The 27746-nt window shown below is 43.6% G+C and overlaps 1 protein-coding gene across 3 annotated transcripts in view; it reads right to left on the reverse strand.

Moving 5' to 3' along the window:
- The window catches only part of MAP3K5 (mitogen-activated protein kinase kinase kinase 5), a 155954-nt gene that overhangs the window by 69316 nt on the left and 58892 nt on the right, over positions 1-27746 (reverse strand). For all 3 annotated transcript variants that reach the window (XM_075924257.2, XM_014580354.4, XM_075924258.2), the window contains exons 3-7: positions 21064-21087; positions 8486-8679; positions 8011-8179; positions 6625-6731; positions 1943-2113 (exon numbers count right to left, since the gene is read on the reverse strand). In XM_075924257.2, coding sequence (XP_075780372.2) covers positions 1943-2113; positions 6625-6731; positions 8011-8179; positions 8486-8679; positions 21064-21087 — 665 coding nt within the window. The remainder of the gene's footprint in view (positions 1-1942; positions 2114-6624; positions 6732-8010; positions 8180-8485; positions 8680-21063; positions 21088-27746) is intronic.

The raw sequence follows: 27746 nt of genomic DNA on the forward strand, positions 1-27746 counted from the left end.
CCAAGATTTTGGAAAGTGGTCAAGGGCTGCACTCTTCCATGGTATTAATGGAGGAGGTGTGGGATCTGGGATGGAGGTTGGGTGCAGAAGGGAGTTTGGGGTAAAGGAATGGGTGCAGGACAGACAATGGGGTCTGGGAGGGAGTTTGAGTGAAGGAGGAAGTGGTGACAAAGGACAGGGAACTGGGGTGAAGGGTTTTGGGATGTGACCTAGGGTAGGAGGAGATTGTGATCTCAAGCAGGAGACTGGGGTTATATAGGTGTATGTGGAGTAGCGGGGCAGGAGCGTGGGGCAGACGGTTAAGGAAGGGAGGGGCTGAGGTGCCAGAGGCAGGTTCTCACCAGGAGACTTACCTGCCTGCCTGCAGAGCTAAAGTAGGGTTGGCAGGTGTAAAATGTCTGGTATTTTCTTTTTTTCCTTGAACAAAAAGCCGGTGGGACAGTGAGCGCGTGAATTTAAAGGTTCATCAAACTCCCCCCCCCCCCGCCGGCCCCCCAACCAATTTTTTCCCTGCCATGTTCGGGATTTTTTGTGAAGGTATCTGGCAACCCTAAGTTAAAGACTTGCAGAGTATAAAAAGTTTCTGCCTGCTAGGCCATGTGCTTGAGCAAGTGAACAGGAGGGTTGTGCTTTGTGGCTGCCCATTATTCAAACAGGCAGCTCCTATTGGCCAGTGTCTATCCAGAAACCAGCCAATGGGATTATGCTGGGGGCGGGAGCAGCATCTGAATCTTCACCCCACCCCTCTGGACTCAAAGAGAAAGCGCCCCGCAGCAGTGTTTCTGAGCAGCACATGGGGCTGCAGGGCAAGCAGGGGGGGCTGCCTGGGGCTCCCCACTGGCTCCGCGGGCCACATCCGGTGATTTGACAGGCCATATTTTGCCCAGGCCTGATCTACTACCTAAAGAACAGAAAGAGACAACACAACGGAAGACCTCATTCAGATCACAGGAGCACAGCAGCTACTTTTTTTAAAATTGCAATTAGTACTTGTGGTAGGAGTTGGCATAAAAGTCCTGAAAACTGAAGTCTTCTATTTATAGATAAGATAGATATACCACGGGCAGCAAAAACAACACTACGATGCATGTTGAGGGAAGAGGGAGGGACAATTCCTAAAATAAGGGCTATTTGAAGCTACTCAGAGTCAAAGAATGTTATAAGAAGTTCCTGGAAATGGAATTTTTGGCCGAGGGATTGCTCACCCCTAAGCTCATGTGATAAAAATAAGAGTTTTAACGTTGTCATTTTAGAATCTATTATATACTTTGAAGAGTTCGTTTGTTGGTGGATTTGTTTGTGCAAAATAAAGTAAGACTTCGCGATTACCTACAGATACCAAATTTTGCATAAACAATCCTGCCACTTAAATTAGTGAATGTACTACTTTTTACACTGGAATATACTGGAATCCAAAGGTTTAAATAATTATTTTTGTTTTTCATTGGAAAAAAGTTATGACTATTATGATTAGAGTTCATAAAAATATTGCTAACAAAATTTAAATCGAGTCGCCCCATTCAATTGTCATTGTGTGCAAAGAAAATGTTCACTGTTACATATCACAAAATAATTCGAATTAGTTGTGGCAAGAGTAATGGAAGTTTTATGAGTTTCTGATTCAAGTTTACTATGTATGGTAACTGTTCAATAAAATGAATAATGTTTGAAGTTGAAATCCTACAAATTTAAATCTGCTCTTTTACTTCCCTTTTGCAAGCACATTAATAGAAAATTCTATTACACATATTTAATTTCTTGAATTTTCCTATAGGTGTAATCTGCACAAAATGATGTTGCCTGGTCAACGATGGGCCTCACCGGCTAGATGTAAACAACTGAGGCTAGTGCTTTAATAGCTTCTTTGTTTGGTAAAAAATGAAACGTTAAGTACATTGGATTTTTTTTAATCCAAGCAGACACAAAGAGCAAGAACACTTACCAGATTATCCCATTGTCTCGGCTTTCTATGTTTGTAAAGCCAGAATCCAAAAACAGATCTTTGTAAATTCGTCCCACTAGGCAGTACATATCTGAAGCTACCTGACTTTCATGTTGTACCAATGGCATCATAATTTCTAAAGCTTTTTGTCTATCTCCAGGTAGATTTCGCCTATTAAAAAAAAAAATCACATAGATGAATATATCTACCTGAAACTACTATAGGAAAGAACATGCCAAGATTTGCTTGCCCTGCATTAATGAACATTGTACATTTTTGGCTGGTGAAACATCTTTCAGAACCAGGCCACGGACATTTTCCCCTTTACAGAAGGCCACTTTTTTGTACCATTTGATAACTCTCTCCTACAACACACCACTTTGATCCAACTATTATTTTATGGAAAAAAAAAAATTCAACCCAGCAGCAGTTCTCAGATTGCACGATAGGAAACACAAAGCAAGTGCATGCTCTTTAATGTACCAGGAGGGAAACAATGATTTTTAATTTGCAGTGTAAAATCTCTTATCCCCTCCTTATATTTTGAGCACAAAATGAAATCCCAAAACAACAAATTCCTAGGAAAATAAAAAGGAGAGGACCATGGGAGTAATATAACTCTAAGAAAAATATTTCCTATGAGTACACAACATAGGACATGTCTAGACTACATTTTTTTTTTTGAAAGGAGATATGCAAATTTGGTGTTAATTTGCATAACTTCTTCCGATCACATTTTCAAAAGCATGTCTTTTGAACATGAAAGTAGTCTGGACGCAGGTTTTTTTTGGGGGGGGGGGGAACCCTTTTTCGAAAAAAACCCTGCTATTCCTTTAAAAAAAAAGCGTTTTACACGGTTTTTTCAAAAAAGGGTTTTTCCCCCAAAAAAACCGTGTCTAGACTACTTTCACTTTTGAAAGACCCGCTTTCAAAAATGCGATTGGAAGAAGATATGCAAATTAGTGCCAAATTTGCATATCTCCTTTAAAAAAAAACGTAGTCTAAACGTGCCCATACTGTGAGCATTAGATACTTCCTAACGTATCACAGTTAGCATACTAATCTTCATTATCAAATTTTGTAATTTGTTCAAATATGACTTAATCCAGTAATGAAATAGCAAAATGGCTTTTTTCTCTGCACAGAATATTCTCTATCTTCTTTGGTTTTGCCCACATATTTGATTTTTGGAGTCCTATGTAGAGGTCTAGGTTTACATGATGCAGTCTCAGTGCAGGGAGCTGGATATGATGACCTCTTGAGATTCCTTCCAGCCCTACATTTCTATGATTCTAGGATGCTTCCATTAAAGTCAAATGGCAAAAATCCCATAGACTTCAATGCAAGTAGGATTTGAGCCATCATAAAACAGACTCTACTTGAATGGAGATGTAATAGAGGAACACTCTTTCCTTTGTGAACTGCATCCTCATTTTGAATCCGTTTTGTTGGGATTTGTATCAAACACAGAGGTCAACAGAGGGAAGCAGATCATGCTTTCAGCTGTACCACAGTTTAGTTTTTAACTACAAATGCTACTGAGTCTGAAGCAAAGCATATGCAGATCAAAACAGACTGCTTCAACAGTCTGTTAACTACAAAAGTATGCAATCTCTTTTAAGGTCTTCACCTCTAAGATGGGATTTTTGCTCAGGAAAGAAACCAGGCCTCTGAAGAAAACTGAGAAAGAAAAAAAAGCATTCTGGACTTTCAGGTGCAATGGGCTATGAAATATTCATGCAAGTCACATTATTTCCAAGTTTTGCCTGGATTTCTAGATAAGGACTTATTGCAAGTGACCTTCAAAATGTTGTTCTCACATCAGAGAGATAATTCTCAAAAGTCACACACATCACAGAACTGTTTCTCAATGTTAGACATTTAGATATTAAGGATTTTGGACTTGTGGATGAAACTTAAATTGGATTAAGGTTAATTCTAACCTATCAAGTTTCTCTTCTCTTATGTTCATTATTTAGACTTGTATTTTTAGGACTTAAAAAAAAGCCAAAGCAGGTGTTGAGTGGCTTCTCCAAATTGCATGAGCCAAATCTACAAAACCAAAACAAATATAAAAATACATCGACAAATATTTTTCACACAGGGTCCATTTCTATGGCAGCTGTGCAAACTTCTGATAAGGTGAGCTAGCCAGAAAGCACACTGTCACTGCAACGCAAACCACTCTTGAAGCAAGAGTCTAGCTGCTTAGTATAGGATTTCACAGAGGACACCAAAGCTATTTCTTCCATGGTACTCAGAAGAGCACATGAAATGTGACTCCAAAAAAAAAAAAAAAAAAAAAGCTACACAACAGGATATGTTTAACAGAACTAAGTGATTGCTATGTGATCAAAGAAGAAAAAATACCTGCAAAATAATGAACCACATTTCAGCAAACAATACATTACAGCTTTCTGAAGCACATAAGAACATTAGGCTATACCCACTCCGCAGTCAGCCAACCTATACAACAGGGGTGGGGGAGACTGTGCTGGCACTCCAGCGCCCTCCGCTCCCCCTCCCCCTCCCCCCCGCAAAAAGTCTATTAGGCTGGGCCTCCCTAAGCTCTGGTGTGTGAGAGGAATAGGAATTTGGTGAGTGTCTTTCTCAGTCAGGGGCCACAGCAGTGAGGGCTGCTGTTGTTTATTTTTTTGCTTTGCTTTTCACTTGTGTGTTGCCCCCAACTGATTTTTCTGTGGGTCAGTGTCTTCTGACCCAAAAAAGATTCCCCACCCCTGCTATACAATTATGTTGAACTGGTAAGAAAACCAATAAACAAACAAACAAACTATTCCGGCGCATAGGGCGACTGGGCGTATAAGACGACCCCCTATCTTTTTAATTAAAAGATAGGGTTTCATCTTATACCCCAGTGCCCCTCCGCCTCCTTTGCTCCTGGTGTCCCTGGTCTGCTGGAGATGGTCCCCAGCAGACCAGAGGCACCGGGAGCAAAGCCGCCAGGAGCGCCTGGGCTTCCCCCTCCCCCCCCGCCGGAGCCCCTCCGCGGCTTTGAAAGCCTCGGGGGAAGCCGGCGGGGGGGCATCCAAGGCGCGCATGGGCTGCCCCCCCGCCGGAGCCCCTCCGAGGTTTTCAAAGCCGCGGAGGGGCTCCGGTGGGGGGGCAGCCCATGCGCGCCTGGGATGCCCCCCCCCCCCCGCCGGCTTCCCCCGAGGCTTTCAAAGCTGCGGAGGGGCTCCGGCGGGCGGGCAGCCCATGCGCGCCTGGGATGTCCCGCCACCGGCTTCCCCCGAGGCTTTCAAAGCCGCGGAGGGGCTCCGGCGGCGGGGCATCCGGCGTACAAGACGACCCCCGATTTTTGGGGGATGTTTTTTAACTTCAGAGGTCGTCTTGTACGCCGGAATATAAGGTACACAGATTCTCCATTTCCCATGCAGCCCTATTCCAAATTTCAGCCCGTCTCCCCCTTTGTTTCGGTCAGCAAGACTGAGTGCACAGCCATAGCTCTACAGCTGTTGTAAACTCCATAAGCAGATCCAGGATGGAACAGCAGCTGGTATCCTTTTTTGTTTTGTGCATCCTCTCCTCAGCTTACAGGTGGTGAAGAGCTGTAGGCTCTTGTCTCTGATTGATGGTTTTGGGCACTCTATGGCTGCATCACTGTTTTGACCAATCAGCAGCAGGATTTGTCCAATCGTTGAGAGTCTTCCCCATCTCATCCTATGATCACCACTAGGGTGAAGTGAAAAAGGGGTGTGTGAAGCCTCTTCATCACTTCCGGCTGAGGTCCATTTTATAATGGTTCATTCTCAGTGGGGGAACTGGCCGAGATACCCCTCTAGTTTCCTCAAGTGCAGGCTATCAGTCTTACCGGTTTGGCTGTCTATAACTTGTGCTTTTTAGGACAATGAGCAAAACAAACAAAGCAGAATTATTTTGGGATGAGAAAGGAACCATTTTATACTTTCATTGCTCTCCACAGGTAAAGGTCTTCATGTTTTTCTTTTGGTTCTTTCCTTTACAACCTACACACTCTTAAAAACTTGGTTTGTGTCTGGCTGATTCTTTGGTTCTTGTTCAACCCATAAGAGTCACATTTGAGCACAATATATGGCACATTATGTATGTGCTAGCAAACAGTGGAAGGGAAATTAAAAGACATTTTTAAAAAAAGACAATTTTCTGTCTGATGTTTTGTTTTGCTTAAGGAGCTTTACTTTTTGCATCCAATTAGCATCATTTATCAGTCGGTCTCCTGACATGGCAATAGGAAATCTCGTGTTTAAATGATATCTAAACCAATTTGACTGCTGCCACATTGCATCTTTTGCACCCTGACAAAATTTGGCTAATTAATTTGAATGCATTTTATGGAACATTTATTTGGCTTTTGTCCCACCTCATTTTCTGTTTGCTCAGAATCAGGTTTAGAAAGCCAAGTTAAATGCTGATTTATACATATGGAAAGATAAAGTGAACTCCCATGCTGCAGGAGGAAGAACAAAGAAGGGCAAAATGGAATTTGAAGGAGAGGGAAATTTAGTTGGGTGATAAAATTCAGAGAGCCCTGAAAATGCTTACGGCAAAATATGAGACTAAGGCCTGTGAGAAAAAAAATCCTAGAAGGGGGTCTTTCAATAGGATCAACATGACCTGTGGAGAGTTTGAAGTAAAATAATAATCAGATGATTATTTCACAGAAGAGAAAAAAATATTCTTACCTGTTTAGTGCAAATGCATAATGAAACTTCACATGGTCATGGGAGGCCAAGGCAAAGGTAGGCAGCTTTTCTAAAGTTTCTACCAGTTTCACAATGGAATCATAATCCTTCAAAGAGAAGGGGAAAGTAAAGAAGCTGAGTGATTGATACCAGAAAAATCTATATAAACTCTGCTTGTAAATTATCAATTTGCAATTTCATACAGAAAGAGCTGGCATGAATTCACAATAAACTTTATGGATTTCCATTTATTCAATCTCATATTATGACTGATGATCTCACACTTTTATTAAAAGGAAACATAGTGCTTAATGTGAAAAATCAATAAAGTCACATGTGCTGAAATACATAAATATAGATTAATATATTCTTTCATGGAACAAGAGCTTTTTGCTTTTCTTGTCCCATTTCTGTAAAATTAGCTTTAGAGGGTAACTCGGTATTATCTTTTATATTAAGACAGGCAGATTATGTGGATGTGTTTGAATTATAAAATATCCTGAGGCTCTTAGTGAAAGTTACTGTCTAATTGAATTTTATTAATATTTGTCCCTCAATCCCTAAAAAAAGGATTATTACATCAGCTTTTGCAGAAGCTCATGAATTTAAAAGATAGTCTCGCTTAATCTACAGATGTAAATTTAAAAACCATCATTAACCTATGATCAAAAAAATAATTAAGTGTAAAGAGGCAATACAACCATAATAATACAACAACAACAAACTGCTGGTTGTATTAACCGCTGACAAGTGAGGAGATGTACACACTATAACTGAAAAATAAAGCAAGAAAGCATCAGTCAACATGGGTTTTTCATTAATTTTAATACAGCTTGAACCTCTGTAAAGCGGGACTCTCTGGTATGGCAACATCCATGGTCCAGTAGGACCACAGGTGTTCCAAGACCAGAGAGTCAAGGTGGAGGGCCAGGTGCCCGGTTCCGCACAGCTGGGCTGCCAGGTATGTGGCAGTGGGGGCGGGAGGCCAGCGGGGCAGCAGGACTGGAGGTGAGCTATCCAGCATAGCAGAGAAAGTTGAGGGGTGGGGGGAGGGGGGGGGATCAGCAAGGCAGCTGGGCCAGCGGTGGGATGGGGAACCAACCGGGAGGCTGATTTCTGGGCCAAAGCTGGAGGGGACGGACTGGTTGCAGGGGGGCAGAAATATATTCCCCTGGTCCGGCAAAATCCCTCACCCAGGACTAGTCAGGTCCCAAAGGTGACAGACCAGGGAGGTCCAACCTGTAGGGTCTATAATACGTGCAACAAATGCACTGTTTTGTTAATGAACCAATTTGCTTACCACACCCTGTAAAAACAGCATGCCTTTTACAATGCAAAAGAAAAATAACTGAAATAATACATCATCTCTGAACAGCTAGGTCATACCTGAATGTCTCTGTAGGACAGTAGCAAGTTTATTACAATGTCTGCAGACAAGAGTTCAATATTATCCACTCGCTGTCGTATCCTTGCCAGCTCTACAGCTAGCTCTTTGCCCACGTACCGGTTGCGGGCTTTCCTGATATCATTAAGAATGGACTCCCGGAAATACTGGCTGTAATTAAACAAATTGTTTTAGACATTTGAGCAAGGACTGTCTTATATTAACCATTTGTGCAATACCTTAGGACAGTGGGGCCACAAGCTTATAACACAATACGAATAAATGAAATAAATCAATGTATTTTTTAAAATAGTTAAAACAACAGTTTTTAAAATAGTTTCATTCAATTCAAATTATTCCATGGAAAATGCTATAGAATTGTTAAAAGATAGTATAAGTCGTTGCACCTCCCCAAGGAAACCTATCATCAATAAAAATGTATGTGTGTATTTCATGGCAGGATATGAGAGCTCTTACCTTGAAGTGGCCTGTGCCACCTTCAAAAGTTGAATGAAGCGATCCACCAAAGGTAAACATATTGGCCCAAGGAATAATTCAAAACTGGGCTGCATTAGCTCTGTTAGTCCCTTCATAAAACTGCTGTCACAGCAGTACACCTTGTTGTGTGGAGTTATCATATATGGAACAAATATGTAGTTACCAGTGCACATCTGTGGGGAAAAAAAGATGCAACAGTTAAGAGTTATTTCATTCTTAACCCGCAAGTTAGAAATAATTCTGAGTGAAATCCCGGCCCTATTGAAGTCAATGGAAATTCTGCCACTGACTTCAGCTGGGTGAGGATTTTGCCTACATCATTTAGGATTATGCAGTTTAATTTTCAGATGGAATATGAGGACTCTCTCAAATATATTGTTTTTGATTTCTCAATTGTTTTCATAAAATGGGTCTTTTTAAGGCAACGGTCACCAATCAGTAGATCAAGATCTACCGGTAGATCCTGGAGCCTCTGACAGGTGATCCTGACTGGTTTCACCTGGAGGCTATCAAATTCCAGCACTTCAGCTGCCCCTCCTCCCATCGCTATGTTGCTCCTGCCCTTACCCTTGGAGCTGCCTCCTGGGAGCCTCCTACTTCCTGTGCAGGGTGTGAAAGACATAACAGGGAGATGCAGATATCCTGTACTTCATCTTCACAGACTAAGCAGGGTGGAGCTTTGAAGAAGGGGTGGGGAATGAGGTGGGGCAAGGGCAGATGGGTTTCAGGTGGATCCTAGATTGGCTTAAATTTAAAAAGATGATCTTGTGCTAAAAAAGACTGGAAACCACTCAACTCATTAGCTTAAAAAAAAATCTAACTACTTTGGTAGCCTGACAGGATGCCCCATGCATCCCAGACTGTCACCTTAATTCTAAAGTGGTAAGTAAGATGGATTGTTTTCAAAATTACTTCTATTAAAAGGGTAGCATTACAACCCTTGGCAGACTTGGTGCACAGTTTAAGTCAGCCCCACAGATGTTGCAAGCCATGAACACTGCAAGCCATTTGCATTCTTTTGAGATAATTATGTGATGCTAATAATCCTCCTATGGACTGGAAAATTACTAAAAATAGTTAAGCCCACTAAGCTTTTGACATCAAGAATTCAAATTTCCTTCTGTGTTGCAAAACCCATTTGCCAGCAGTGCCTACAAGCATTGATTTTTCTTGTCAGAAAAAGTATCTATATACTGTAATGTTTAAGAGTTACCACATTCTAGAAACAGCTGCTCTACATGGGCATTCGCGTATCTACCCTTATCAATGGATGAAAGCAACTTTTCAGACGATGCACCTAAATTTGCCCTCCAAGTTGAAGAGGAGGCTCCTTATAGTAATACCAGTGTGCAGAATGTGTACTGTATGTCAGGGGTTCCCATTTTTTTTTTCTTTCTGAGATGTCCCTCTACAGGCTATAAAACCTCCAGGACGCAGCAGGGGAAGGAAGGAGGAAAGAGGGAATTAGGAAGACCTTTCACCATAGGAATAATTTGACTTCTATTTGAGGGGGGCAAGGGCCTGCAGGGCTTGGGCCAGCTCCGAAAAGTGGGGTCCAGAGAGGGAGCCCCACCTCACCCCCAATTCACCTCAGAGCAGGCCACCCACATGTTTGGGTCGTGGGGGGCCACAACCAAAAAAAATATCATTCAAAGGAAGAACTCCTCTTAAAAAGTCTGAGAGCCCCTCAAGATGCAAGGAGGGGGGGTACCTAGAGGGTGTGTGCAGGCAGGGGTTGCTCAAGGTGCAGGTAGAGGAATAGGCAGGGGATGTCTGTTGAGAGGGCTTTCTCTGCAGTGGCTGCTCCTGGAGCCAGGTGTCCCCCCTTCCCCGGCAGCTTTTATTAGCTGCATGAGCAGTCAAAGGGGCCTGGGAGCTGAGGAGCTGCTGCAACCCTGGTCACCAGCCCCAGACACCAGTAGCAGATGGGGAAATGCTACTGCTACCTGATCCATGGCACCAGAGGAGCAGCTCCCCTGCACTGGCTGGCTCTGGCTTCCCACTTAGAACCTGGTCAGAGGACAGGTTCTGAAGAGAGGTGGGAGGAGAGGAGGGACGAGCTGCCCCCTAAGGACTGCCCCAGTTTGTAGCTTCAGGGGCCAAGACCCTTGTGCACACCCAATTCCGCCCGTGGACTCAGGGCTCCTGCCCCACAGCACTCAGCTTCAAAGTAGGAAAAGAGGGTGCTAGAGCTCCTTGCTTCAGCCCCCACATCAATCCCAGCTTCAGCCAAGGGCTGGAGGTACTAGGTTCTAGTCATGGAGCCTTGTGGCATCCCCCGAAAGAGCTCATGGCCCCCCCAGGGAGCTTCAGACCACTGACTGAGAACTACTGCTGCATGCTACATGCACCAAAGGAACATGTGAGCATCCTAAGCCCAGTGAATATCTGCATTTATGAAGCACACTAAAGGACTCCAATGGGATCAAGATGTCACTTCAAATTTGTATTCCTTTAACTAGTGAATTGGATTTCAAAGTACCAGGGCCACTTTGAGAAGTAAACTGCACGAGTTCCTGCAATTTTGAGCCTCAAATTATTTTCAGGGTTTAGTGGTCCACAGGCCAACCCACTCTCCTTCAGCAATGGAAGGGAAGATGTCAGCTCACACACACCTGCTCAGTTTTCATGGATCATAGATTCCAAAGTCAGAAGGGATCATCCAGTCTCACTTCCTAAACAACACAGGCCACAGACTTCTCCAAAAGAATTCCTAGAGCAAATCTGTTAGAAAATCATCTAATCTGGATTTTGAAATTGCCAGGGGCAGAGAATCCACCATGACCCTTGGTAATGGTAAGTTCTTCTAAAGTAACTCTCACTGTTAAGCATTTATATCTTTTTCCAGCCTCAATATGTCTAGCTTCAACTTCCAGCCACTAGATCATGTTACACTTCTCTTTGCTAGACTGAAGACCCTATTAACAAATATTTGTTCCCCATGTAGATACTTATAGACTGTAATCAATCACCCCTTAACCTTCTCTTTGGTGAGCTAAAAAGATTGAGCTCCTTAAATATCAGCATCTGTCTATAATGCATGTTTCCTAATACTTACATGTTTCTGTAGTGGCTCTTCTCTAAACCCTCTCCAATTTATCCATATCTTCCTTGAACTGGACACAATATTCCAGCAATGGTCACATGATTGACCAACATAAAAGAAAAAGAGTCTCTCTATTCCTACTCAATATGTCCCTGTTTATCTGTATTGAGTTAATCCTTTTGGCCGCAATGTCACACTGGAAGTACATGTTCAGCAGATTATCCTGGGAAGTAGCGACTCTGATAAAGATTTGGGAGTATGAGGGATCATGTTCCTGGCCTATATCCTGGCCTATATACTGTGTTTCTAGACGTATACATTTATATTTAGCTCTACTAAAATGAATATCGTTGGCTTGTGCCCAGCTTTCCCAAAACTTTCAAACTCTGGAGCTATAGTTATATCCACCAACCAAATGTACATAGACTAGGAATGTTAAAATATGATTAATTATGTAAATGTATAACCACTGAAAATGTCAGAGCTTACACAGTTACATGCGGAAAAGAGCAAAGTGGGGAGCAGTCAGTTTCCTGCTGCTCAGTGGCAGGGGTGGAGGGGGGAGGAGAGAGAAAAAGCAGCTCCTTGGGAGCAGGTGCGTGCTGGGAGCTGGCTTTTAAGCCGTCTCTCTGCGCGTAGCAGGAGCCTGCATGTAACCGTAAAGGTTAACCGAAGAGCCCAGGCTCATCGATTAACCATGTAGCCGGTTACACTTTCACATCCCTAGCATACACACAATATGAATTAAACACAAAACATGTATTTGTACATGAAAGACTGAACATTACATTGCTGGTCTTGTCTATAAATCTGTATGTTGTGTATCTAAACTCTGGTTTGTAAACACCTTTTTGGAAATTATTTTTGAAAATTTAGCTCATTATTTTCAGAAATGGCATAAAGGCACGTGGTACGATGGTGGTGGACTCAAGAAAACCCTAAGAGAGAGACTGACTGTCTAGCCTGAGTTTCTGAAAAAGCATCCAAGACATTATTATTAGTACTGAATATTTTCCAGGTGGGGTCTCATGGTGGGAGGCACTGTACAAACATGTTCTGAGACAGGCCTTACTCCTCAAGCAGTTTATAATCTAAACAGATCAGAGAGACAAAAGAGGGAATGGGAAATAGACAAACAGGTGAGGTGACCTTCCCTATGTCACTGACAGATCAATGGCTGAACCAGAAGTGCACCTGGATTAATAAGCAAACAGCCAGACCACACTGCTTTCTAAAATTATCATCTCTATTCAGTGATCCTCTGGTGCTCCTGCCTCCTCCTCACCCCACAGAGGGAAAGAGGAAGAACAGCTCTTGCGCAAAAGGGGGTTTTTGTGCAAAAAAGCACTGTCTACACAACGCTTTTTTGCACAAAAACCTCTTGCGCAAAAGAAAGGAAATGCAAATGAGTGCTCCATTTGCATTTGCTCTTCTACAAGAGGCTTGCAGTACAGACTTAGCCAACTAGCGTAAGACACTGCACTGCAGTCGTGGGGTGTGACTACACCTTGTGTCGACATACCCAACCTAGTATTGATCTAGATAGCTCAGGTACACAAGAGCTTCAAAGCCATAGCAACATGACTCAGTGCAGGCTATCCAGGACCTCCTGGTATCCTGGATAATTACTTAGGTGGCTGAAGCCTTCGCCGCTGCACCCTTACTGCAACCACTGTGTAGCTACAGTCATACCCAGAGACTGCAGTGCAGTCACATCCCTAACGCTATTGGTGCACCCTGCTAGAGAGATGGGATGCATTAGCCCAACAGCTATATTCACAAATGGAGAGGAAAAAGAGGTAAGCCAGGCATAACAGTTAACCTCCCCTCCCTTTGCTCCAGTTACGGGAGAAGGAAAGACAGCAATTGGCCTACAGCCAACACGGGAACTGAAGGTACATCCTACTCCTAGTTAATGTTTTTTCTAAGGCATATGTAGTTGGTGATTTATTCTAAGAGTATTATACTTCCTGATGTTTAATCAGAGGTTTTTCTGTTAAAAAAAAAATTGTGACTAGCTTGTGGAGAAGATTCTGAGTCCTTTGGGACATTGTCAAGCAGAGTTCTTACATAAACAACGCTGGAAAAGGATGTTTTTGAGCTTTTGAAACTCACAATGCTCAAAAGCTCATTCTGCTATGATTCTTTGACCCTCTCCAGAAAGAGAGTACTTAACCCTTTTATAACTCTGCAAACAGGAAAGCTGCTCTTTCTTTAGTGTATGTGAGGGCTTTTCATGAAATTTTTATCAACGGTTCTTAAGAACCCAATCCTGAATTAACTGTTTTGCACAAATATAATTGTGAATTGAATAATAAAGCAAGCAAACATATTCACACACATTCCTGCTAAAAACAAACATTCACAAAAGCAAAGTAAACTATTCAACTTAAACTGTCTGAAATCTACTACATATTTGAGTTAATCTGTCTGACTCTGTCCAATAACTCCTCCTAAATGGTAAGAGCTAGGACCACCAAATTCGTTATACAGATTCCTCTTATCATAACTTAAAACAAGGTAAGTGTTTGGTTGTGCCAGGAGATTGAGGTATCCCTGGAATGGGATGGCTTCTCATAAAACCATACAGAAAAGAGACAGAATCACCAGGCAGGTGAAAGGGGCTGGCTGGGGGCATCCCGCCCCTCCCCACCGGCACTGCCACAGCCCCAAGCCTCTCACACCCTGTCCCAGGCACCCTTTAATGAAGGTATGGGGGATTAAAGCTCTTCCCCCAGAACCCTGGGGGCTCTGGTCAACATAGCCAACTGGGCCGTTAAAAGTCCAGCATGGAGGTTCCCTCTGGTTAGGGGCCACAGGGACTTGGTGGCTGCTTCCTGGGAGCATGGTAAGCACCACTGGGACCCCACACTCTGAACCTCCTCTTGCATCTCAACCCTGACCCCAGTCAGGAATCTCCTCCCACACAAATTCCCTCCGAGAGCCTGCACCTCCTCACACACACCCCCAAATACCTGCCCTTAGCCACCTCCTGCACCTCAAACCTCTCATCCCCAGCTGCTTCCTAGAACCTGCACCCCCATCCAGAACCCTCACCTCATCCCCTGCTCCAACCCAAGGCCCTCTCCCACACCTTGAAACCTTCATCTCTGGTCCCACTCCCATGCCCTTACCCACAGCCAAAGCCCTCACCCTCCCACACCCCAATCCCCTGCCCCAGCCCAGAGCCCCCTTCTGCACCCTGAACAGCACCATCCCCAGGAGAGTGTGGAGCCGGGAAATCACCCCTCTGACCCAGACTCTGCCCCGCCTCACCTCTTCCTACTGCTGCTCTGTCCCCACCCCACCCTCACTCCACCCCCTTCCCTAAGCCCTGCCTCTGGCTCCATTCTACTGCTTCCCACCCTGATCTGACCCCTCTTGCCCCCATTTCACCTCTTCCTCCAAGCATCCTCCCCCGAACACCACAACCCCCTAGGGATTAGAGAAAGACTCCCTCTTCCCCCAGCATTCATTGCTGCAGTAGGAAGCAGGGCACCCCGGCTCCAGCCCGCTGCACTCCCCCGAGCCCAACTCCCAGCCGTGGCACTCAGGAGTGCGGAGTGGGCTGCAGTCAGGGTGCTCTGTTCCCCTCCTTTCCACACTGCCATGCTGAAGCACAGTGACTAGCTGGGAGATGACGAACCCTCATTTGTGTCAGAGATTGTTCTCCTCTGCATGCTGTACTGATCTTAGATGTGATCAGTCCAATAATTATTTTTGTGTGTGTGTGTGTGTGTGTGTGTGTGTGTGTGTGTGTACACACACACACACACACACACACACACACACACAAGGGCCGTATGAGTGTAACCAGGTAGCCAGTTAACAGATAAGCTTACACTCATTGGTTACCAGCACCACTTACACTCTTCATAGGAACGCTGGCAGCTCTGAAATCCAGGAGCACCAGCCCTTGCAGCCCCAGAAGCCCCACAGGACCAGGAGCCCCAGAAGCTGTGATTAACCATGTAACCAACAGAAATTCTATCAGTTACACAATCAAATAATGTTTTAACATGTTTACTTCTCTAATGAAAACTGATGGAATTATGTATTGCTCCGATATAGTGTAAGAAGAGAGCTTAAAACATATGGGATGCTCAATGAGTCCTGTCTTTATCCTGGAGCTATTTCAAGAATTTGGGTAAGAAAACACTGTTGGATTAAAAATACTGGACAATTAAGTAAACATTTACATAACTAAAGCTTTGTTTGGCTCAAAATACCCACGTCACATTCACATTAACTTTTCACATATTCCAATTAGAACTGAAATAAAAGTCACTCATATTGCCATTAACTAGAACTACACCTATTTGTCCCAATAAGTAAAAAGCAAGTGTCAGGGTTGTTCCCCACTTTGGCACTCCAAGTGCAGAAAGTGAGAGCCCACAAAAGACCTTAAAAAGCTTGCCTCTATAGGCTTCTGTTTACAAAAGCTCCCCAAGGTCACAGAGTCCCTGGCCCTGGGAGATAGGATGCCACCATCAAATACCAACTCCTCCTTTTACAACCCAGGAAAAATCACGTGAACTTCTTCCAGAGGAGTACCCCAAGCTCTTCTCCCACAAGAGATCTTGAAATTTAAAACACACACACACACACACACACACACACACACACACACACACACACACACTGCACTATAGTCGCTGACCTCTTAGCCTAGGCAGGCACACATACACAGATCTGTTACCTTCCAGGACACAAGAATCAAATCATTGCCTTAAAAATGTGATTTTTATTAACAAAACAAAACAAAAAAGATATACTTGATAAAGCAGGGCTACTCAACACGCGGCCTGCAACCCATTTGCCAGGATTTGGATTTACATGGGCTCAACATGCGGCCTGCAAAAAAGTAGTCAATATAATGGTCTTCTGTTGATGTGTTTTAGTAGTTAAATTCCTGGACTGTCCTTGCTCATTAAAAGTGCTGTCATATGGGTGGAAATCGGGTAAATGTTGCATTTTATTAATATCAGCAGAACTGACTTAAATGGTGCCTGTGTGTTGTGTAGTCTTGCCTTAATCTTTGTATTCATGCCTGTCAGTGTGAAAGAAGCTATTTGCATATAACTTAAGTTGTGGCCTTCATCATGTGCTGCAACTATCATTGTGGTCCCCGGGGTTTCCAAAGTTGAGTAGCCCTGTGATAAAGCATACTTAGTTGCTGGCTGTGACAAAGTAACTGAGAAAAGAGCAGATTAAAACACAGAGAAAAAAATATCATCTCTGGCACAGCTTAGGTATAGTGAATGGGGGAAGGGAGAACACCTTGATCTCACACAAATAAGCTTAATCAAACAACAAAACAAAGAAAAATTCCCTGATTGCGACTAAACATACATTTCTCTATCTACTCACAATCCATACTGATCCATACTTCAAGGCCCAATCCTTTCCCATGCCCAACATTTCTTGTAGGCATGGTAATTCTATCTTATTACTTCATTTTGCTTCCTCCCACTCCTAACTTAGAATTCACACAAAGAGAGCAGGCAGCAGGTATAACTTTACAATTTAAATTTCAGCACTGTATTGCTCCTATCCATCACAGTAAGTAATAGGGGACTGAATTAAATAGAAACTGACTAGCTGACATAAGCAAAGTGCATCCATACAACATAGCCTTTATGCAAACATTTTAAAAAAACCCAAAACAAACAGCATTCCTCTTCATAAGAATTTCAGAATGACTCTGGTGGCTGCCAATTTGATCTCAAAGAACAGGTAACAGCAAAAATCATGCTTAAATTCACAAACATCAAAATAGTTCTTGCCTGCCAAAACATCTTTGTTACTAATGTTATTACAATATACAGAATAAGTATTAGGGATGTTAGATAACATGTAATTAAATAGTTAGGTAACTACATAAAATGTTATCAGTTACACAACTATTCAATAGTCCCCAGAAGCAGGGCCGGTAGCCAGCTGGGGTGCTCTACCCCGAGCTTCCCAAAGTCAGCCAATGGTAAGTTTCAGCCACTGCTCTGCCCCCAGCTTCCCCCAGTCAGCCGCTGGTCAGTTTCAGCAGCTGAATCGGGCAACCCAGCAGCACCCCAGTTGCTCTGTCCCAGGCATCCCCAAGGCAGCCGCTGCTGAAACTGACCAGCGGCTGATTCCAGGAAGCCCGGGGCAGAGCAGCTGGGGTGCTGCAGGGTTGGCCCCTTAGCGCCCGCCCCTCAACGCTGCGGGACCAACCCAGCAGCACCCCAGCTGCTCTGCCCCAGGCATCCCCAATTCAGCTGCTACTGAAACGGACCAGCAGCGGCTGAATCGGGGACGCCTGGGCAGAGCCGGACTATCGGAAAGGGGGGATATGAGGGGTCTGGGGTAGCATCCCCCACCACCACCCCAGACCCCTCATAGCCCCCCCCCTTCCAATAGTCCGGCATATTTGATAATCCAGTACCCCCTGGGTCCTAAAGGTGCCGGATTATTGGAAGTTTACTGTATTAGGATTTGTTTCCTCACAAGAAAGTGGTTTCTAAGCACACCCAGGTAACATCAATAACCCACAAATGATGCATTTTATATAGAATTTACAGAAACTTGTGGGGGCGTGGGGTTGATGACAATTCCACCATTCCCCCTTCCAATTTAGATATAAAACAGAGCATTTCTTAATCATAGTGGTAATGTCAAGTTACTAAGCCTCTTACTAAGACTCAGCAACTCTTATACAAACAAATTAAAAGGCACTGTTTCCACATTAGAATACTCTCTGTGATACTGCTTGTTCATTTCCTGGTAGTTAGGCTTCCTCCATTTGCCTTTTCATATCAAGGACAATCAGCTCTTTACTAAAATGTTTGTCTTTTTAAATATTCTTGTAAAAGCTAAGTGCTGCAATTTAATTCACAGCAGAAGTGTCATTGCTGTCAAGCCTATCCTTATTTTTAAAGGCCTAAAAGATTAATTTAGTCCATTTTTCCTCTGGAAGATGTGGGAAGACCGGTTTGTCACAGTTATGTCATCAATTCTCAGAATGCCTACACGAGCATAATTACAAGAAATTAAAAGAAAATGTTTACCTGTCATTCTTTTCAGTTTGTTAATAGAAAATTATCACTACCTTAAGTTCAGAGGTAGGGCCAAATTCTACATTGCTTTCTATAAGTCCTCTTAGAAACTATATCAATTGTCTGACAAATTAATTTAGGTACCTGAAAAGGTATTACAGTGTTTGCAGTAATTGAAAACGGATCTCTCTCAAAATATTTGTGATAAATATAGAAAAATACAAAGGAAAATTGTAGCTACTGAGAAAGGTTTATCTATCCTCTGATGCAAAATTGGAAAATTCTTAAGATTACACACCATGTAATTTAATCAGGAAAGCCTGCTCAAGTACACATGATGAAATGGGTGTAAATGAAGACAGAGTTTTGAACCTTATTTTGGTGTCAATAATGTTACAAAAATTAATGGCCTAAAACCTGGCTATCCTCTCAGGCTCCCAGGGACAGTTTGACTACAACCTAAGGAAAAGAGGATTTACAGGGCAATTCCAGGAAATGAATGGATACTCACTGAGTTGCAGAAATGTATAGAGCTTCAATGGCTGGCACCCACAACGCCAGAATATCAGAGGAACTGCCCGTTTCCAGCACTCAATTCCTAGTCACTTCAATGGAATTCAAGGGATAACAGTACCACAGGCCTTTTAAGAAAACATTCTGCAGTCTCCTCACCTTGTCTCTAGGACAATCTCACCAGATTTCCCTTCCCCATTCAGCGAACTAATACAGCCCCCAAAGACCCAGAAGAAAAACACTATTCATGAACCAAACGTTCTTGAATTAACCCAATTTAACCCTTTCATTGACAGTTCTCTACTGGTGCATTCCATTTCCATCGCTGGAATGTAAATGGAACGCAAGGAAGCACTGGAAACATTCAGCAGCAAATCAAGCTGTTAAACTGAAACATATAATGAATTTAGTATTGTAAAATTAGCATATGATCAGTTTAGCTTGTTGCCCATACTAACTATTGTCCACCTACTACACACATTATTCATCTGGCAATGCCACAGGGCAAGCAAGTCTGTTCACAGCTTTGTATAGGGTGTATCTCCCTAGTCTAGCATCCTTGAGTCCTGAACCAGGAAATCTGCCAGACCACGGGAGTTCAATGCCAGATCTTCTGCTCCTGCCAGCTGCAGGGCTCTGATCCAACAGCAGCAGAGGGGTCAGCAGCACTGATAGAGAGCGGACAGAGCGACTGTGGAGCCTCACAGTGAGGGGCCAGGAGCAAAGCCCCACAGCAGAAACCCATGGCTGCACTCCTGGTCCTCACTCCCAGCTGCAGGGCTGTGCTCCTAGTCCCCCGCCATGGGCCTCTAGAGCCGCCCCACCTCTTACCCCAAGAATCCCTCGGTCCCCACTTCTCCCCCTCCCTCACCAAGCTTGAATGCCTCAGACTAGCTATTTGTGGCACTCCAGAAGCTCTGGGAGAGCAAAGGAGGAATTTCTGAGTGCGGGGACCCCAGCTTTTCCCCATGAGTGCTCCAGTCCCGCAGCACCCACAGATGCCGGTCTATGCATATTGCCGAATGAGGGAAGACTAGATTATAAGGTTCAACCTGTACTGAGCAACATCAGATAAATCAGACCTGGCCCACCCATGGCAGGTCTGTGCTGATGTATCCATGGCAGCAGAGAACAATCTTTTACTCTGCAACAACAGTTCCAGATAATGTCAACTGCTGTTGTAGGAAGCAAGAGTCACTACAAGGTGCTCTGTAATTGTAACATATATGTCCTGTGAAAAGATAAAGTGAAAGTCCCAGTCTTTGCGTAGGAATGCACATAGCAAGTGGCTGGTAGTTGAGTGAATTGAAACATGTGTAAGCGCCACCAGGCAGATTCAAACCTGGGACCTCCGTGAAGGGGCCTCTACCGCTTGAGCTATAAAGCCAGCTGGCTCTCAGCTTAGGTTGTAGAGCTCACTCAGCCCACTTATAGCGAGAGATAAGAATAAGTGCTACTACAAGGGACAGTGAACCACCCCCACTAGATGTGTGGGTTATATATGTGAGACAGGGACACACACAATGCGTGTGGAATTGTGCACATACTGCATACAGTTTTTACACAAAGAAGAACAATACTGCAGGTGCTTAAACCAGATCTGGAGAAGAAAACCCAAAGACAGAAAGAAGAAATTAGGGGGAAGAGACAAAGAAAAGCAAACAAAAACATTGCATCACAGAAAAAGGGCGTGTGTGAAATAAAATGAGAGAGAGACTGAGAGAAAGGGTAAAGAAAAGAGAGAGAGGTGAGCATGCTACCTAGCAACAGGTTTATGAAATGATGTATATGGTTTGCTGCAGGGAGTGCATGCATTTGGAATTGCAGTTTAACAAAGATGTAAATAATTATAATAGGAAACACAAAGGACAATATTAAATGATCCAGGAAGAAAACAGGACAGTCTAAATAATGTTAAGTGGGGCAGAAATCAAAATTTTAATTAAATTAAAAAAACTCCTACTTACATTATTCTTCTGGCAAATAATTTCCTGTAAAAATAAAAAAAATATATATTAAAAACAGAGCTTGAACAACTTTTAGAATATTTACGTTTAATGCTGTTGCATACCGATAAACATTTACAGAAGACCTGGAGGGTAAAGAGTAGCTCCTATATTTTCATTCTGTGAATTTGCTGTAGAGAATAAGCATCAGCTCTGCAGAGCCATTGAGTATTTATATATTAACAAATCACTGGAACCATGGGCCTCAGGTATGTAAGGCGGGGGAAGGCTCTGCCTTCCCAAACCGCTAGGGATAGCCCTACCCACACTCTGTCCCCAGAATGCCTGCTGTAAGTGTTCTGGGGGCAGAGTGTTGCTACCCCCAGCCCCCGCCCTCCCACTGCTGGAGAGGCTGGGCAGCTCGGTGCAGCACACCCTCCTCCTTCCCCCCATGGTCCGTGGTTAGGGAGAGTGGGGCCACACTGTGCGGCACAGCATGCCCTGCCTCCTCCCTCCCCCAAGGTTGGGCTGGGCTTGGCCAGGCTGCGTAACTGGGGATGCTGCAGCGAGCACACACCTGCTCTGCTCCCCGCCCCATGGCTGGAAGTGGGAAGCACATGTGGCCCACCACCTCACCTCCGGGGGTGGGGAATGGGCAGGGCCTGGCAGAAGGGGTGGGGCCTGGAGGTGGGGCTGGCCCAGCCCTGCCTTCACCGACTGCCCATGACTGAAACTGTAGAATTAGCTTACATTTTCTTCATCAAAGTGCAAAGTACACTAGTCGTCTTTTTCCCTTCCCCCAAGGATGAATGCTATGGTGATTTGTGAGACATTAATACTCAACAGATATCATTTCAATACTATCTGTGAGAGAGACTGAAAAAAAATGTAAATGGTATTTCAAATATTTTTGACAGTATTCCCAAACTGTTTCGGTAGCATGAATAGCTGACAGCTAATCTGACCACGTACTGCTCGAGTGGCCTGAAATTTCACTTGTACTAATATGTCTCAGGCAAAAAGGGGTATGTGAAAAATTCGCAGGGTAAATTTGAGGTTTTATAGTATTTTTAACATAGTGATCCAAGAGCAGATATGGTTTTGACACGGCAACCCACTATGGGTTATATATTCAAAGCTTCTTCCTGCATGCCTCATTGAGTAGTCTTGCTTGCCAAACTACTTTTGAAGCCTGATCCTGCTTCTATAGGAAGTCTTCCTGTTACTGACTTCAAACGAAGCAGAATTAGCAGCGCCTATCCAGCACCGCAGTCTACACATGCTTCCTGGAGTAGCAGTGCACTTATTCATCTCCACATTAAAAACAGAGGAAGTATCCAAACAATGGCCTTTACCTCTCACGCTGCACCTATAAAACAACAAAGACATAGCAGCCATTTTTATTCTTGTAAGGTTTTGCTTTAGGCAGTTACTTCCAGTGGGGATCGGAAGTCAGGAATAGACTGTATCTGTACATATCTCCTGCTACTATATCACTGCCACCTAGCCAGTTTATCCAGCCTGACCTGCTGCTGGATTTTATTTGCTGTTTTTTTGTGGATGCTTGTTTGAGATAGGGATGTTAAAAACATTTAATTACTTTATTATGTAACTGCTGGAATTTTCAGCAGTTACACGGTTACATGTGAGCTGGTGAATGCAGGGAGCCAGATTTTAAGCCATCTCCCTGTGCGTAATGGCTCCCCCCTGGCAGTGCCGGGAGAGGGGGAAAAGGCTCCCAGGGAGCCAGTGCATGCCGGTATTCAGCTTTGAAGTCAGCTCCCTTCGCATACCAGGAGCCTGCATGTAACTGTGCACATTAACCAATGAGCCCAGGTTTATCAGTTAACCACGTACATAGTTACACTTTCACATCCCTAGTTTGAGCTGCAAGTTGCAGGCTGCTTTCCCAAAATTTGAGTAATTATTTTAGAGATGATATTGAATGCCTATTCCCCCACAACATTTTTAAATAAAAAAAAACCCTAAATTTAAAAATATGGGGAAAATGAGGCAAAATACCCCCATAATTATACAAAATCTGTGCTCATGCATCTCCCCTCTTTCACCAGCTGAGGGATGAAAATGCAAAAGGGAGGGGAACTGCACAGGAATCCCTCCGGAATCACATACACACTTTCATAGCTGTTTTCCAATCCAGGAACCAAAGAAGCTAGGGAATGGGGCTCACCACTGTACTCAGGATTTCTCCTGAAGTCCACAGGAAGCCCTGCTTTTGAATTTAAAAACAAATAAAAAGCAGTAACAAAGTCCTATCTAACCAACTTAAGAAACAAAAGGGCTTGTGTACAGAATGCATTAGTCCACACCAGAGAGCATATTAGAGTATTGTACACCAGACCCATGTGGACCCTGCTGGTGTTAACTAAACACTTACTAGTGTGTGTTAACATAATATATTGTCATTTCAAACAGTACTAACACACCCAAGGGAGCTTTACTGTAGGTGTGCAGGGACAACATGCGCCATTTAGCATGCAACACTAGTATGCACTAACATTTACACCCCACTGGTGTGGACTAATGCATCATATAGACAAGCCCTAAGAGTACAATTACTCCTGGATTAAATCATTAAGTACTGCTGTGGTGGAGATGGGCAGGCGAGACGTGGGTCTTTGGTAGTGGCACTTTCATTTATTCCTACTGGCTTAAAATGCACCAAACATACACCTAAAGACTCTTGCCACCATTTGTTCCACCACGGACATATCAATTATCAGGAGATTCTGTAACTTCACGAGTGCCTAAACCAGGCCCTACTGAAATCAATGCAAAGATTCTGAGAGGGCAATCATAACAGAACTTGATCAGAAATAGCTAAGGGTATGTCTACACTACAACGTTAATTCGAACTAACATAGTTCGAATTAGTTAATTCGAACTAACGGATCCAGACTAAAAAACTAGTTCGAATTAGCATTTTGCTAATTCGAACTATCATGTCCACATTAAGTGGACCCTGAACCGGGCTTAAGGATGGCCGGAAGCAGTGCCGGCAGGGCATCAGAGGAGAACTTAGAGCGTGGAGATGCTGTCTCAGGCTAGCCGAGGGCTGTGCTTAAAGGGTCCTGACCCCCACCCCGGACAGACAGTTCTCAGGGGTGCCCCGCTTGCAAAGCAGTCCTGGCTTGGATTGCCCGGACTACCCACACTGGGAACATCACAGCACTCGGCCATCAGCCCAGCTGCACTTGCCGCAGGCTGCCATCTGGGGAGAGGGAGCAATTCGGGGGCTGCAGGAGAGCTTCCACCCCCAGAAGCCCGCAGAGCCAGCCCAGTCCTCCCCATCAGGGGCTCGCGCCCCATTCCTCCCTCACCTCCTTCCACTTACCCTTCCCTAGCCCCTCTTCTTGATGTACAAAATAAAGATAACGTGTCTTCCAAAATGGAATCTGTCTTTATTGAACAAAACTGGGGGAGACTGGGAAAAGGAGGTGGGAGAGGGGAAGAGAGAGGCTGGGAGAGGGGAGGGCAACTAAAATGATCAGGGGTTGGAAACATGACCCATATGAAGAGAGGCTAAAGAGACTGGGACTTTTCAGCTTAGAAAAGAGGAGACAGAGGGGGGACAGGATAGAGGTCTCTAAAAGCATGAGTGAGGTGGAGAGGGTGCATACAGAAAAGTTCTTCATTAGTTCCCATAAAGAAGGACTAGAGGACACCAAAGGAAAGGAATGAGTAGACATACCCTTTGTAGTGTAGACATACCCTAAGAGATTTGATGGACACTTGATAATGCCTCTTAGCATTTATATTTATTAGGCAAGGCTACTGAGCGGGATTAAAAAAACATTGAAGTCAAGGAGAATCTTTTCATTGATTACAATGGATTTGGATCAGGTCCATTGGGAGGGAATGGACACGCATGGTCTAGTCCTATAAGCCTTATGCATGTTGACTCCTGTGAATTTTAATGGGAGCCCCGCCTTTTTTTCCTCCACACAAGCTCATCTGAAGAAATGGGTTTTACAGACTAACTCAGATACCCATCTGAGACTTTTAAGGAGGACTTGTAAGATCAGACCCTTGACATTATTATGAATGAGGTTTTCAGAAGTGCTTAGAGGAGTAAGATGTCTAATTCTCACTGAGTCAATAACTAAGCATCCTTGCTCTTGAAGTTCCCACTGTTACTGATTACTTATACGGTACATTGGACAATGAGGTGACAGAAAAAGGAGAAATAAAATTGAGCTCAAACCCCAAACAGGTATTTTGTCATTTTACATTTTTATTTTGATGGCAACTACCACTACATTCTTGTGCTGAAAAAGCGGCCGAGGGAGGGTGGGGGGGGAGTGAAAGAAAGAAGGGTAAGCCACAGAAACTTTACATGAAAGAGGCTGCTCTTAGGCAGAGTCTTCCTCAGCAGAGTAGTTAAACTTGCATAGTAGACAAATATTTCTCACTATTTATAAACTAGAAATGATATTTTAAATAAAACTTGTAATCAAAATGAGCTTTTATGAAACTTTCTGACAACCACTAACTTGTGTGACAGGTTATGAATACTGACTTCTGAGCTCAGGGAGTAAGTCATTCTCTGGTAGTTTTAACAGCAATGTTGAGAATCTGAACACTATGTTCAAGTAATTAAAACAAATAATATAGTAAGGTAGCGCTTACATTTAATAATAAAGCAGGCTAGATATTAGCTTATAGAGGGCTGTGTCATCCAGTAGTTAACACAAGAAGAAAGTTCAAAATGTTAGTTTTATTCACAGATCTAAGGCTGCAGGTTGGACAGTGGTGGTGTGAACAGCTGTGTACATCCAAGGACTTACACTGTAACTCCCCTCCTAAGGTCACTATGGGTACAGACTAAAAGGCTCCTAGTTTGTGTGTAACATAGACCTCTTTAATGAGAACTAGGAACCTTTTTGTTCATGAATCCTGTGTCCACACAGAGAAGTAACACTGGGGCACTTTGGTGTGCACTGCTATTCACACGCCCATAGTCCAAACTATGAGGCAGTTAGACATGGCCTTTGTGAGTGGGCGGGGTAGCTTCATCCAAGTTTACAGTGGGGTTTTGTACTCACTGGCTATGAAATGTTAGTGGAGTTCCAGAACTCCAGCAGCATGAAAATGCAACAGAGGCAGTATTATTCCAAATATATCTTCTATGAATATATCTGCAGAAGTCAACAGTTGGTAAGGAACATAAAAATATATTAAACAAAATGCCAATGTAGGACCATTTCTGCAGAAGATTTAATGACATGAACTTTCCATCGGTATTCGTAGTAGGAATGTGAAAGGTTACCTAGTCCACCGGTGAGAGCTGGAGCAGTTCCCCGTCCGCCGTGGGCGGAGGACTGCTCCAGCCCTGCAGACTCCACTGCAGAGAGGGGCTGGGCTGACTGGTTAACTACTTAAATGGGATTTTACATCACTATTTCATAGTACAAAAGCAACTCAGTGTGTTGAAGAGACACATAGTTTAGCATCATTACTTTCTCCATGAAAGGAGTCATTGCAAGTCATAATATGGTTCTATTTCTAGAGAAAATCAGTAGTACTACCCACCATTTCATAATGTACAATATGTGAAATGAGACTAATTGAAACTCAAGGGTAATAAGGTGCAACATATATATTCACAAGTATTACAGTGATTATTCAAACAGCTGAAACATGTTTTAAGGGATGGAGTGGCAATTTTTTATTATGCTAATTTTTTGTGCTCTTTTGTGTTAACTGGAAGGGTGTATTCTCAACTAAAACTTTGTTCTCCTTTCCCTGCATGCACAAATCACATTCATGCAAAAATCATTTGGGTTATTATTTTCCGTACTTTATTAATGTAAAAAAAGTCAGTTCCTTTGGCATTCATATGAAGTGGCTCCAATATTGCATATTATGCAAATTTCTGAAGCAGACTATTTTTTTTGAGAAGGTGGTGCTTATGAACTTACTAACAGAGGTGCTAAAATTACTACCAAATACACCTGCTCTGTAGCCATGTGTAAATCAACCAATATGGATTCCACAGAGAAGAAAAAGTGACTGCTCTTCTCCAAAAAGCTGTAGCAAATATTGGAACCAATTATATTTTCTTTTTGTGCGCATGCTATATAGAATACATGGCAAGAACATCTAGAAATCAGCTTGATGGGACCACTCCCTAGAAAGAAAATATGACAAGGAAAATCCTCCAAGTTCCCCTACTGCATTTCTTACCCTTCCTTTATTCCAATGATTCCCAAACTTAGGGTTACAACTCAGTACTGGGTCACAGGCGATGGGACACTGGGTTGGAACACAGACCTCCAGGACAGGAGGAAGGGGGAGCTGCTGGGGAGCTCCCTGGCAGCCCCACGAGGAGCTCTGTGTGTGTGGGGGAGGGGGGATGAGAGAACACCCCAGTACTGCTGGGAAGTTCCTCATCAGTCACTCAGGAAGCTCTGCAGTGGCACGAGGAGCTCCGCAGGAAAAGGGGAAGGGCTCTAAAAAGATATAATTACCCAGACTCAGACTCCAAGGTCAGAAGGGACCATCACGATCATCTAGTCTGACCCCCTGCACAATACAGGCCACAGAATCTCACCCACCCACTCCTAGAATAATCCTCTCACCTATATCTCAGATATTGAAGCCTTCAAATAGTTTGAAGACCCCAAGGTGCAGAGAATCCTCCAGATGCAATCTGTACCCAATGCTACAGAGTAAGGTGAAAA

The sequence above is a fragment of the Pelodiscus sinensis genome, chromosome 3 (assembly GCF_052426305.1).
Source record: "Pelodiscus sinensis isolate ZL-2025 chromosome 3, ASM5242630v1, whole genome shotgun sequence".
Lineage (NCBI taxonomy): Eukaryota > Metazoa > Chordata > Testudines > Trionychidae > Pelodiscus > Pelodiscus sinensis.